Here is a 15,000-nt window from a genome sequence, read left to right on the forward strand (position 1 = left end):
CACTATGTGTTACGTATCTTGAGTTCATTATTCTCAAGTGAACAGTGTAGCATGCTTTAGATAACACATTTGTTTAGTGTGATGTGTTATAGTTCTTTTTTTATTTTAATCAAGCTCCTCATTCTTCCATATTTATGGCATTTCTTAGATACATATTGACTTTGTTTTACCTTAACTTTGTAAGTTTGTGATTAGGCAATTGAAATTACTTTATAAAGTTCTCATCGAAAAATATAGCTATTGGGGTGAGAATATAATTTTACCAGGAACTGTTTTATTGCCAAAAAATATCATCCTTCTAGTTTAAGGAAAGAACATTTGATATCAGGTTTGGAACTTATGTATTGGTGTCATCCTTCTTGGACTACTTCTAATGTGTATTAACACACAACTCCGATTGTGTCTAATGCTAAATATAGTATATTAGTCAAGCTCCTTACACTGCCTTACTAATTTACTATTTTGTCTCTACTTTTAGGGAGTGAAGCCAGATCAAGATATTGTTGTGGATATTGTAATGCTGCTGTGGCAGAAATGCAAAACTGTGTTTCAGCGTATGCAGTCAGGGGCAGCTGATTCAAACTGGCACCTTGTGAAAATGGAACACTACTGCAAGGTAAAGAGAGCGTCTTTCATCCCCTCTCAACTTTACATTTTTTCTGTTTTTATGCATTCTTTCCATCATCTTCAGTTCTGCCCTATCTTCTCACCTTGTTTCAATCCCATTTTATATGCTATTGTTTTTTTACATATTTTCCAAACCCCTTTCTTTTTATGCTATTTGTTCCCTCTGCTTAACTGTCACTGTCTTTTTAATTGACTGATCAAGTGTATTGAACATTGTATAAAAGCAAGATACGTAAGTACACACACACACACACACACACACACACTCACACACACACATATATTTATATATAGAGCGCTTTGAGTAGTGAGAAATGTGCTATATAAATGTAAAGAATTAATTATTATTATATATAGTGACCGATAGGTGGCACTATAACACGCTAACCCGACACAGATGCTAGAGGCACATGTACAAAAAGCACACTTGATTTATTTATATACAGTGACCCCAACAGCCCAAACACATGCTTTCCTTTCTGTTTCTTTTCTCTTTTTCTTTCTTTATCTCTCAGTTCTTTTCTCTTTCTCCTCCACTCCTCCTCAGCAAGCTTCGTCTTCCTCCTCCCAACTCTGGCTCCTGAATGGTCTCTGCTGACCCCTTGTATAAGGCAGCCGGAAATGCTCCAGGTGTCGGATGACATAATTCTGGCAGCACTTCCAGGTGTGGCGGAAAAGCTGCTCTCCAGGGCTCAGCAGTAGTTGTAGCGCCCCCCTGGCAGCGCCCACAGATCCCAACAGGGCTGCACCAAACTCCAACTCCCATGAAGCCCTATGAGAATCCGAGGCACTGCTGCAAACCAGAGGGAAAACTTGCCATCTATCATCCCAGGGGAGGTAATATTCTGGCCACATCTCTTTCCCTGCTCCTTCCAGTGTGGAGGCATCCCAGCCAGGCAAGAACCCCGGCTGTCCACAACATATATAAAATATATATATATTCTTTCATGCCGGACCCGGGAGAACGTTTAGTGCCACATCATTGCACTCTGGAAGCACTTCCAGGTCGTGTGGAAGCCAATAGGTTTGACCCATGAGAATGCAATCCTCAACCTGCCTTGCTGGTATCCATATGGGTGTTCCACCAGTGGTATGCTACCACTTTATGTATGGGGTGAAAACATGCTCCAGGGAAACAGACACCATCTGTCCTTCTGCACAGATCTCCCTTCTGGGAAAGACACCCGCACCCATCCTTGTCAGGATGACAGTTCATCCCTGTCCTTCCATTGCAGCCTCCCTTTCTGGCAAGGAGCCAGCTTCGATCTTGGTTGGGATACCGGTCCATCCACCATGGCACTCACAATATATATACAGTGCATCCGGAAAGTATTCACAGCGCATCACTTTTTCCACATTTTGTTATGTTACAGCCTTATTCCAAAATGGATTAAATTCATTTTTTTCCTCAGAATTCTACACACAACACCCCATAATGATAACGTGAAAAAAGTTTACTTGAGATTTTTGCAAATTTATTAAAAATAAAAAAATTGAGAAAGCTCATGTACATAAGTATTCACAGCCTTTGCCATGAAGCTCAAAATTGAGCTCAGGTGCATTCTGTTTCCCCTGAGCATCCTTGAGATGTTTCTGCAGCTTAATTGGAGTCCACCTGTGGTAAATTCAGTTGATTGGACCTGATTTGGAAAGGCACACACCTGTCTATATAAGGTCCCACAGTTGACAGTTCATGTCAGAGCACAAACCAAGCATGAAGTCAAAGGAATTGTCTGTAGACCCTCCGAGACAGGATTGTCTCGAGGCACAAATCTGGGGAAGGTTAGAGAAAAATTTCTGCTGCTTTGAAGGTCCCAATGAGCACAGTGGCCTCCATCATCCATAAGTGGAAGAAGTTCGAAACCACCAGGACTCTTCCTAGAGCTGGCCGGCCATCTAAACTGAGCGATCGGGGGAGAAGGGTCTTAGTCAGGGAGGTGACCAAGAACCCGATGGTCACTCTGTCAGATCTCCAGAGGTCCTCTGTGGAGAGAGGAGAACCTTCCAGAAGGACAACCATCTCTGCAACAATCCACCAATCAGGCCTGTATGGTAGAGTGGCCAGACGGAAGCCACTCCTTAGTAAAAGGCACATGGCAGGAGTTTGCCAAAAGGCACCTGAAGGACTCTCAGACCATGAGAAAGAAAAGATTGAACTCTTTGGTGTGAATGCCAGGCGTCACATTTGGAGGAAACCAGGCACCGCTCATCACCAGGCCAATACCATCCCTACAGTGAAGCATGGTGGTGGCAGCATCATGCTGTGGGGATGTTTTTCAGTGGCAGGGACTGGGATACTAGTCAGGATAAAGGGAAAGATGACTGCAGCAATGTACAGAGACATCCTGGATGAAAACCTGCTCCAGAGCGCTCTTGACCTCAGACTGGGGCAACGGTTCATCTTTCAGCAGGACAACGACCCTAAGCACACAGCCAAGATATCAAAGGTGTGGCTTCAGGACAACTCTGTGAATGTCCTTGAGGTGGCCCAGCCAGAGCCCAGACTTGAATCCGATTGAACATCTCTGGAGAGATCTTAAAATGGCTGTGCACCGACGCTTCCCATCCAACCTGATGGAGCTTGAGAGGTGCTGCAAAGAGGAATGGGCGAAACTGGCCAAGGATAGGTGTGCCAAGCTTGTGGCATCATATTCAAAAAGACTTGAGGCTGTAATTGCTGCCAAAGGTGCTTCAACAAAGTATTGAGCAAAGGCTATGAATACTTATGTACATGTAATTTCTCAGTTTTTTTATTTTTAATAAATTTGCAAAAACCTCAGCTAAACTTTTTTCATGTTGTCATTATGGGGTGTTGTGTGTAGAATTCTGAGGAAAAAAAAGAATTTAATCCATTTTGGAATAAGGCTGTAACATAACAAAATGTGGAAAACATGATGCACTGTGAATACTTTCCGGATGCACTGTACATGTATATAAGTAAAATGTTTGCAATGACACTAACTAGCTAAATAACACAAACAAATAAGCTAGACATCTTCCTTATCCTTCTGCTTGACCTGATGTCATTTCATTCCAGTGGGTGCAGATTCTGTGGTTGATCAATGAAGTGATAAGCCGTGGTGCCATCAAGGAAATAGATCCCATCATTGTGGCAGAATCTGCCTTGCGACTGGTGATGGAACTGGAGAACAGTGCTGACGGTGGGGAGAATCCTACAGTAGGAAGAGGTTCTTATGTCTTTATTATATCTAGTACTCAATCACACTTAGATACTACCACAAAGACTATGAAGAGTGCACAATCCACTAGAATAACATTTCATATGTGTGCAAGGAGCTTTATAGAAGCAATTTGTTTGGTCATATTCAGGTTAGCAATTGGATACCGTTTTTTGGCTTGTTTGACATATTTTTTGCTTTAGATCATTTAAAAAGTTTATTTTCGTATGTGTGTTTTAATTTCATTTTCTTGCCTGAGAAAGATTTTTTTAATTTAGTTTTTAGTGTGTCACACCTCCATTTTAGAATCACTGCAGTCAAATAATGGTTTCTAAGGACCGCCTCTCAATGCACGACCGTTCTCAACATAAAGACAAGCTTGTAAATTCCAGTGATCACCATTAGCCTTTTGTCCAAGATTATGGATCTGACTGGTTTAGTAATCCAGAGTCTGATATTCTGGTTTATGATTCATAGGTTTCACATCTCAACTTGATTCACTGTCTTGCATTTTTCACTTCAGTTGTATAATAGTGCTCAAATAAACAACTCCTTGCCATTTGTGTTCAACCACAATAAGGACTTAACCCTCCACAAATCAGAGTCTCTTGAGATACTTGTGTGTTTAATTTCTTTGTTAAAAGGCATGTACATCTTCTGGTTGGTTGTTAATTGTATTTTAGCAGTTGCTCTCTTTCTGTCTTTTTAGCAACAGACCATTTGAAGGGGCTAGCTGAAAATAAAAAGTCATACAGTCAGTGTCCATTGCTGCAGTCCATCTGGTTTTCATGACTTGTGTAACAATTTAACTGTAATGATTCACTTAATTATGGCCAAATGCGGACCACTGTCGTGCTTCACTTATTGTCCAGCTAACTAGATTATGAAGTCTCAGCATGGAGATTAGAGAATGACCTCAAGGACAGTAAGGTAGCTCCATGTCACTCGCAGAATCAAAAACACTGAAGTCAGTGGCTGGCATGGACAGCTTTGGATTAGCAGTATCTGGTGTGGTGAATGTAAGGTGAAGAGGAGCAAGTAATCACTGAGCGTCTAATACTTGGATAGGAAAACTAACATCCAATGAAGAACAGATTTTAGTTTATCTACTGTTGGAATTTGACAGGAATAACAAGGAAATAATTATATTTCTACACAGGAATAACAAGGAAATAATTAACTTTCTATTCTCCCATTATCTTCAGAAGATGTTCTGCAGAATGACACCCCAGAAGAGGAGAATACCACCAGCTCTGAGACTTCCTACATACTAAAGGTATGGGACTAATGGATATCATACTCTTCTTTAGCATTCATTCACTACTTGTTCAGTATTCATTCATTAACACAGCATGGTGTTCAAAAAAATATCATTTAAGAAATAAAAGGGCACAAAATCAAGTAAAAAATATTTATTTATCTAGCCGGCTCTGACACAAATACATAAATATTGCTTTTATTAATATGTCATTAACATATTTATACTGTACTAAGTATTGGATTATAGCACAAGGGTAGATCAAAAAGTAAAGGCAATTTGAAAATTTCATGGTAACCACAACAGATAGAAACTGACACAATACAACTTGTTTGCAGTGGCTTATGGGTAGTTTTGAACTCGCACAGTGCAGCACTCTGCCATCAGTCTAGTTGAAGACAAGGTCAAATGAACATGGACACTCTGCTGTGGGATTGTCTTTTCTTGCCTTTAATATTTTTGAGTATGTTTTTCCCATTCTTTATTCTTTGTATCATTATAACAGTTATGAGAGCACACTGCTGTTTTCTGAGTATTTTATTGGTTGGGCTACACCATTTTGTGATGCATTCATGGGCCAGCCATCTTGTTTGTGGTTGCTATGCTTGTTGTATCATCATGCTCTGCTATATAAGATGGTGGTACCCAGTAGCTTGTAAACTAAAGTAATAGTTGAGGAAAATGATTCACAGTAGTTTAAGTACTTCTTTCCATTGAATTTTTTGACTATGATTATGCCTTTTTGTTTTGCGTGCCATACTTGCTTTTCTTTCCTCCCTTTTCTTTTTCTTGTTCCCTGTTCCTTTTTGTTCTTTGTGTTTCCTGGCTTTTTACTGTCAATTCTTGAGCCATTTAATATTTATGATTTGTTTCTCCTTCAATGGAGGTATTATGACAATATAAATTGTATTGGAAAATCATTATGCAAATGCTACACATTATCTTCTGCAATTAAATTTGCTTGTGTATTTTCTTGTGAGAAATCTTTTAATTTTATTTAATTCGCAATTTATGTAAATATATTACTTACTGACTCTTAACTTTTAGTATAATAAAAAATAATGCACTGTTATAGTTCTTGTTTCTTTAGGGAAAAAAGAAATGTGAAAATAGCTACTCTGACTAAACACTCACACATGCACATTGTGACAATTCAAAGTGACCTATTAACATAATTGCCACATCTTTGGATTGCATAAAGAAAACAGGAGAACCTTAAAAATAGATCTATACAAACACGCAAAAAACATGGAAATATCACATAGCATTCTGGAGTTGTAAGGCAGTAGCGCTAACTGTTTGTCCTAATACTAAACATGACAATTGACTTTTAATTTACGTAGAACCTTTAATAGTTGCATTGTCAAAAAATCCACTTCTTTTGTCCTTGAAAAGGAAACAATGCTCTTTCTCAGTGCAAATAGCAAATACTGAATTAAATAAATAAGAAAGGGCATCTATGAGACAGAAACAAAAACTGAGAGAAAAGCAATGTGGCACTGTCAGTGATACTAAGTAAAAGTAAATTAATCACATATATCAAAGGATGAGTCTTTCAAAATGTGAAAAAATATCTTTTATATTTAGAAATATTGTATGGTAGTAGGTATTTTTTTAAACTGGTTACCTTTATGAAGTTTACTTCACATAGCCGTCTGACTGCTGCCCAGGGCTTAAATTTCATATGTAATAGAAAGTAGGAATGCACCCCATTGGGATTTTATTGACTTGGGTGGAGATGTCACTGCAATGTTTATAAAGAATATAAAAAATGATTTATCTTACCATGTGCATATAAAAAAGTCATTCACTGACATATTCTCCCCAGTACCTGAAAAATAACTATTGATCAAATCAATGATAAAAATTAATCATTTAAAATTGAATTACTGCAGTGGTTCCTAAAGTTGGGCCTGGGGACCCCCTTGTGACTGCAGGTTTTTGGTCCAACTAAACTCACAGTCAGTGATAGTAATTGATCTCATTTAATTAGCTAGTCTTTTTTCTCTTCTCTTATTCTGCAATCAATAAAATCACAGCAGAATGATTTTTACATTTATGAGACATCCAGAAATATTTCTGTTTTTTGCCATAGCTTTAAATACTTAAACCTCTTTTTTGTTTTTCTACTATTTTGCCCTTTTTCTGTGTAGTTGCTCCCTTCCTTATATCCTAATAATGATATTTGAAAACAAGATACCTGAGTAGATAACACTGAATAATGAAAAGCTGCAATTACTTCAGCATCAGACCCATTAATTAGTAAATAATGGGTGAAATAATCAGAAAACCTAGAAAAGCAGAATGAAAATTAAGATGAAAATATTGTTAAAGAAATTAAATTAAATAATTTACATTATTTCCAGATAACGTCTAAATATGTTTTAATAAAAAATTAGCAAGCTTAGTTTTGTCATTTCAACATTAACCTTAACTGTGAAACCTTCTAGAAACTGTGAAATAACAGATCATTAATCAGGCTAGGAGTCCAGTTAAACAAAAAATAATGGTTAGTTGGTTAGAATGAAAACCTGGAGCCACAGTGGGTCCCCAAGGCCGAATTTGGGAATCCACTGAATTACTGAGTACCAAGTGTAAGGAAAGAGACAAAGAGATCATAAATGTTTGGGGCACCCGAAAGCTAACCCCATATAATAAACAAAACACAAAAAAAACACAAGTTCAAAATGCATTAAACAGCAAAAGAAAATGTCATATCAATATAAGTCTCAAAGTAGACTGCTCAAGAGCTTCTGGTCTTATGCACTCCTGGCAAGAAGAGGCGGGTCCAGGCAGGCAGACACCAGAAGTGATGTCAGAGATGGTATGGCTGTCAATCTTCCGGTCTGCAGAGAGAAGAAGAGAAAAGGCACCAGGCAACAGTGCCCTCTGGTGATATGGCTGGGAATTGCAATTATGTGAGCCCTTAAGCTGTCCCCCAAGTGCACGTGTGTGATACATTTCACAATATTTTAACAATACACTTTTCAAACTGTTCTGAGATTTATGTTTTCATCAGTATACAGTACAGTATGGAGAAGGCATTAGCTATAAATAATACTTAGGAAGAGCAATATTTAACTAGCCGTAATGGCATGTTCTGCCATCTGTGTAAAAAAGGCTGTAATATTGGATGGATGCACAGTACTTAAGGCTGAAGCACAAAAGAAGGTTGAGAAAATGGATAAATAACATTTGCATACTTCTATGTATACACTTAACTTTTATGCTTAAAAGCTTGTTATATATACTTATATGGTTATGTAACTCCTTATTGAATTAAAGGACATATTTAAGCAGAACATACTGCTTTATACACAATGGTTTGGGTTAATATTCTGTTTTCATTGTGAATTAGTTTTTCTTGTCTTTGTTTTAGCTTTTACTCTAGACCAAGTAACATATGCCTCATATATCAGCAACAAAAAATAAACACCAAAAAATTTGTCACGTTTGATGAACAATGGGGATGGAGAACTTAGGCACGTGTTGTTGCATGATGAAATGTCGTATAAGAATAAATGCATTAATATGGTTATAAAAGTGCACATCCTTATCAGCTTTTAAATACAGTATGTATTATTCATAAGGGTTATCCAAATTGAAGATTCTGTGTTTATCACACTATTTATACATTAATTTCTAAATATTTCTAGCCTTATTTCATTCATTTTCATTCATTTCTACTCTTATGCTATATGCTGTTTGGGACCGACACAACATTCAAAGTAATGAACTCTAAAGTGTCATCAATGCATAGATTTAAGGATGGACAAGTTGAATTCATTCAAATTTCAAAGGTCACAAGCGCCTGATGCTTTAATTTTCAAATATAAACAGTATCTTTGTGAAATGAAACTTTTCAATTTCAAATTATTATTATAGTTTCAGAATTCCCATAAAACTGCCTTTGTTCTGTTGTTTTCCAGCCACCTCACATACTGTACAGTAAGTGATTAGACTTTGCTATTGTTTATCCTTATGTACTAATCCAGAATTAGCCATCGAAATGGACTGTAAATGCATTAATTACTCCTAACTGGAAGGAGCACATCATTCTCCTCTGTAACCATTCGAATTTGTGTTGCTTGTGCTTTCACTTTGTTAGTCGTGTTTTGGTTGGTTCACTATAAACATTACCTAGGCTTCTAAAACTCAACAAATGACAGAGATTTAGTGTTTGCTGATTTGTTTTCAGCAATGAAGTAAGCTGTTTTAGCAGGCCCACTAACAACACATCTCTACAATTATGTACTCCCATTAGCACATTACAATGCTTATCACTGGAGTGGTTTCCCTCATGCTTCAAATTATTGTGAGCTGAGCCACACAAATGTCTGGCCACTGTGGAAATTTTCAAACACTAACAAAATAAATTTGATTTTTTTAATGAATATATGGCTGGCGCCCTGCCCAGGGTTTGTTTCCTGCCTTGCACCCTGTGTTGGCTGGGATTGGCTCCTGCAGACCCCCGTGACCCTGTAATTAGGATATAGCGAGTTGGATAATGGATGGATGGATGAATATATGAAGCAACTCATTTTGGAATAGGTTCCAATCAACTCTGAACTGGTTAAGGTTTGGGCAGACAACTGTAGCCATGTTATAACAATTAAAGGATGAATGCAAAGCCTTCATTTCTTTATTGGGGCTATGCATGGAGCTTTATTAAAAAGGTAATAATCTTGTCATCATTTTAAATTACTAAAAAGTATGACTATACAAGGTAAAAACATTAACAACTGTTAATTGATTAGTCACAGGCTCTCGAAGCAAAACTGGAGTGTGAATTTTTATTTCTAAATTAATTCCACAATGATATATAAGTGGCAATGATACATGTTTTTTTTTTTCTTTAAAAGCTCTGGGTGGGCAGTCCTGTTTTATAAAATTAAACTAAGAAGGATTTTTAAGTAATACACTTAATACCTGCTGTCCTGCACTCCAAGTGAAGCCCTGAATGCTTGATTTATAATATGTGAGGCAACATCAACATTTCTGTCAGTCTGTGTAGGTTTTCCCTTCCAAACTATTCACACTCTATAGCTGCAGCATGTGCTTGTGTTTGTTGTGTTGGTCTATAAGACCTCAATCCTGTCTTCTAAGTTTGCAGACTCCAACTGGTTATTCACATTGGCTTTCTTCTTGTGTACTAATGTGAATTATTTCCATTAATCAAATATATAAAGCTCAAAGTGAGTGTGTGGGTGTGTGTGTTCTTTATACAATTACACACCCTTAGCCCCATCTCAAAAAAACTGGGCACACATTTGTCACATTGTTAGAAAGAGACACTTTGGAACCCATACATTTGACTCTGGGGTACCTTTTAGGGGGATTCCTTTTTGCTACAGTGAATTTTAAGGATTTTATGGAAACCAGAAATGCGTTAAATTAATTTGTCTTTGCAAGGGTACACTGTAAGAAACCCCAGAGGGTACATTTAGTGGGGGGGTTGTGGATAGGGTTATTTTTTACTACAGTGACCTTTAAGGAAAGTGCCTTTTTGGGGATTTGTATACAAATCCCATTTGTCAGGAAGACACACTAGACTACTTTAGACAACTTTAGACTTACTACTACTACACACTACTACACTGCTGCTACACTACTTTAGACTTTTTCCTATTGTACTACAGTGTTCCTCCGTTATTTGCTTAATGTTATTTCTTTATTTTTGGCTTTGTCCATGTTTCTATGTCGCCTGCATTATGTACCATGTTTTTTATTTATTGTTCCCCAAGAGACGGGGCCACCTGACAATCACCCCCAGGAATTGCCCTCCACCCTATAAATTGGAGGCTTTCCATAGTTCCTGGTGGTTCATTTCAAATGTGCTAGGAAGTGTAGTGTTTACTTGTTTTTTGCTGTGCTTTGCACTTATTGTTATTTCTTTGATTTTAGAACCTGTGCTCTGTGTTTGACTTCACCTTTGAATTCTCTGTTGGGATTCTGTTATGCTGTGGATTGCCTTGCCTTCTTAGGCAATTCCTTTTGTGCTTTAAGAAGTTTCATATACTACAGAGCATTTTTGTTAAAAATAAATCTTATTTTATAAATTTTTGGAAGTGTTTATAGGACTCCCAGTTCACAACACAGTGACATTTAAAGACATCGTCTCCTTGTTCCTTTCACTTTGTACCTTTTACACTTTGTGCTGATTAAGCCCGGGGGGTAGGGCCCCCTGAGTTTACAGCCCCCAATGTTATTTAAGAGGCCAGCAGACTTAAGATGGTTTCTTTGTTTTATCTTTAAACTTCTGATTATCTGCGAATAGATTTTTTTTTAAGATAACCCTAGCCGTGGCTTAAAAGCTCCATCAGAAAAGCTTGGAGTTGAGGAGATGAATCAGGGTGGAGGGTTTGACTGACACAAGGCAAAAAGTCTAGACTATACAAGTAAAGGAGACGATACAAGGAGTGGTCGTAGGGTTACAGCGCTGGTTTATTGCTTCTTTTGTCTTTTTTTTTTGTATATTGATTTACTCCTATTGTTCATTCCTAATACTGCTTTTATTTTCAGTAACCCTTTTTGTTTGGCTTTTTTCTCCTGGTTCTTATTGTAGATTTGGAATGGCTAGAGCTCATCCTGTCTTGTTCACATATGTTAAGCTGATGGTGATGTTTTCTTGAATGAGAGACCAAGCATTGTCAGTCTTCATTGCTTCCTGTTACCATTGAGTGGTGGAGTGTTTATCTGTTGCCTTTCAGATCAACTTTCTTTAAGGCAGTTCACCTGCTATACTTTGAATTAAATGAATGATTTCAACACATCCATTTGTCATTAAGTACCTAACAGAGACCATTATGAATACAACAACCTAATTAGAAACAAAGAATATGAACCCCGTCAAAATGTATGACATTTAAAACAAGAATGTGGTGTTTCATTTATGAGCATTAAGTCTGACAAGAGTTCCACAAGAACAAATGTAATATCTGCAGTGAAATGAAGCTGCCTTTCACAAACCTCTTTCACCCACACTAATGCCTTGTTTTTAAAAATGGAAAAAGTAGATGACACGTTTGCATAATCTTTGAGAAAACAGAAGCCAATGAATAAATTGGACTTTAAATTAGAATTCCACTGGTAACATTGTCATCTTCATCATCCAACCCGCTATATCCTAACACAGGGTCACGGGGGTCTGCTGGAGCCAATCCCAGCCAGCACAGGGCACAAGGCAGGAACAAATCCCTGGGCAGGGCGCAGCGCACCGCAGTGGTAACATTGTATTAATCAGAATTACTTTTAGTAAGCCAAGGTCACTGATGCTAGTGATGTCAACATCCTGAGCTTATTCAGCAGCATCTGACTCCTTAGGTATTATATGCAATTATATTGATTTTTCAACACTACTAGAATTTTGGACAAATTTTCATTTAACATGTTTAATCCCATGTTTATGTGTGTTATTCTCCCTTCTTGTAACCTGATTTAAAATGGCTCTACACTTACCACTTTTAAAAAATTAGTCTATCTTCTCGAAGATGGATTATGATGTTTGCTTGATCACTTGACAGAGTGCATTAATGGAACCCCAAAGTCTTTTACTCAGCCATTTCTTCTTACAGGCACAATTTGTGCAATATAAATTTTATGATATGTTAATTTCCTTGTTCTATATTCTGTTTCTTAATGTTTAGAAACCTCTAACAGAGAAGCTTTCAGCTGCATATGAAATTCTAGAGCGGGCTGTGGACAACATTGAGAAATTCCGAGAGACAGCAACTCTGCCCAATGCCACTGCAATTGCTGACACCTTTCGAATGAAGGTTAGTAGGGTATCAAATAAAACTGAATAAAGAAGGTATGATAATAGACACATACAAAATGAAAATCAGGCAATGTGCACATAAAAAGGTCACCTACTACAGTTTAAAGTGTGCAGTGGAGAACAACAGTATGTTCTAAATGAAAACTAGAAGGAGGAAAATGAAAGAATGTGATGAATATTGTTACACTAAAAAGAAAAAATGGCATGAACACTTATAAAAATGGATGATGGGAGCACTTGGTGAAGGCCAAAGAGAGAGAATTGATTCCAACAAAGGGAATAGTGGAAATGAACAAAAGCAAGAAAATATTGAGAGTCGAGGTCAGGAATGTTGCAGAGGATTGGGAAAACTATTAGATTAAAGTTTGGAAGACAGAAAGAAACAGAATATATTTTATTAAAGAAGCCTCTAGGTTATGGGGACAATGTCAGTTGGACTGCATGAATTTATATTAACAAGGATAAGGAGGAAGTTTGCTTTCTTTAAACTTGGGCAACTATGGAAAAAGCACAGCATGAAAATGAAATAAGGTGAATGAAGATCAGAAAGGGTACTTTTTGGAAAGGGCATGAATAGATCTGGTCATACTGAAGTGCTAAATTCTGTGTTCAACCTTTTCATACCAAGGAAATGAAAAAAAAGTGATTGGCTTATGTTTTGTGTTTCGTTCAAGCAGATCCTTTGTCAGACTGAAGAGGAGAAATCTACCTGTGTTCCTACATCCTTCCAAAACCTCATCATGGACTTGCACCTAGAACTGCTCTATGTCCAGTACCGGGTGGCTGTCAAGTTGCTCCTTCTGACAGGAGGTTAGTGTAATTTTGATGCCAGAGAGTCTGCTGTTAGATATTGTAATTTCATATTGTTCTAGCTATGTGTAAATGACACGATTAGGCAAAAACAGAATCAGCTAAGAGCTTAATAATAACTCTTACCTGCTTATTTGTTTTCTTTTGTCAGACAGAACCATTGAACGGAGCTGGTCTTAAAGGGTCATGATTGTACTAGAATAGGCTCTTACACTGAGAGGCCACTTATTTGGGTACACGTGCACTCACCACATAACTGCATGTTAAATCAGTGAGAGCAACATATCAGTAGACATTCTGATTTAAAGGAGGTAGGCAGGTATGGAGGGATAATGCATTCACTGATCCCAGGAAAAATGAAGAACAATGAGGATTTAAGTTGCATTGAACATGGCAGGCTAGAAAGTGGCAGATGTGCTGAAATGTGTGTGTATATCAAGAACTACAGCCCTTCTTTAGTTATCACATACACTACTATTATGAGTGTATTAAGGGCGAGGCACCACCAAAATAGATTCAGCCAAGGGCAATCCTATAATTAGGAGCAGATGATTGATGAAATGGGGCTGATGTAGGCTGATACAAGTTGTGCAGGGTAACCCTGGGGCTACAGTCAATCAACTAAAAGCTGATGACAAATATCAGAAAGCTTAGGTCTTCATACCTTCTAGCAATTTTGGTATGGAAGCTGAAATACGTATTGAGTTCCACTCTGTTACTGAAATAAGGAGGAGGTTTTGTTGTAAACATTGCTCTAATAAATCTTATTCTGATTCATAATGATGGAGAGGCATCAACTAGAAACAATCCCATGAGTTCAAGGATACCTCCTGCACATCTTTATGCTGTGTATTTTCATTTGGTCTCTTAACCATAGTCATGGTTAAATGCCACAGTATGTATAAACCTCAGTGTCAGTAAGGTTTGTCCTTTCATGGAAGCAGTTTACTTTTCTTCTAGCCGGCTGGCTCAGTGACAATGCCACATGCCTATAGTGGTTCCAAGAACATGACAGCAAATGCAATGTTAATGCAGTGGCTTCTCCACCCACTTAATGTCTATCCAATTAAGCATCTGTATGATGGAACAAGTTGTGTGAATAAAAGGTCCGCCACCAGTTGATTTGTAATGACAGTGGGGTACATCGAAACTGATATGGGTAGCAAGTCCTGTTCCATACTTTTGACAGATTTCTGAGCCCCTGCTATATTTTCTGTGAGCACCAGCTTCCAGTTACATTGGTGTGCCAAAGTCGACACTCTATGCATATGTTGTGGTTGTGGGCCAATGTTGGTGTTTTTAATATTGGCAATACAGCCTGGCAGGCTTAAAAGGGCAGCACCACAAGA

At 37.8% G+C, this 15,000-nt stretch overlaps 2 protein-coding genes across 4 annotated transcripts in view; one reads left to right on the forward strand and one right to left on the reverse strand.

Annotated features, from left to right (window-relative positions):
• Positions 1 to 15,000, reverse strand: part of hdac10 (histone deacetylase 10) — a 313,475-nt gene that overhangs the window by 296,477 nt on the left and 1,998 nt on the right. The gene's annotated exons all lie outside the window — the stretch shown is intronic.
• Positions 1 to 15,000, forward strand: part of cfap54 (cilia and flagella associated protein 54) — a 212,851-nt gene that overhangs the window by 22,227 nt on the left and 175,624 nt on the right. For 2 of the 3 annotated variants that reach the window (XR_007934367.1, XM_051924375.1), the window contains exons 14-18: positions 479 to 616; positions 3,665 to 3,815; positions 5,012 to 5,082; positions 12,711 to 12,839; positions 13,519 to 13,651. Coding sequence is in view for 2 of the 3 variants with exons in the window: in XM_051924375.1 (XP_051780335.1) it covers positions 479 to 616; positions 3,665 to 3,815; positions 5,012 to 5,082; positions 12,711 to 12,839; positions 13,519 to 13,651 (622 nt within the window). In the remaining variant the exon portion in view is untranslated. The remainder of the gene's footprint in view (positions 1 to 478; positions 617 to 3,664; positions 3,816 to 5,011; positions 5,083 to 12,710; positions 12,840 to 13,518; positions 13,652 to 15,000) is intronic. The other variant, XM_051924377.1, reaches the window with a different exon arrangement.

Source organism: Erpetoichthys calabaricus, chromosome 1 (assembly GCF_900747795.2).
Source record: "Erpetoichthys calabaricus chromosome 1, fErpCal1.3, whole genome shotgun sequence".
Taxonomy (NCBI): domain Eukaryota; kingdom Metazoa; phylum Chordata; class Cladistia; order Polypteriformes; family Polypteridae; genus Erpetoichthys; species Erpetoichthys calabaricus.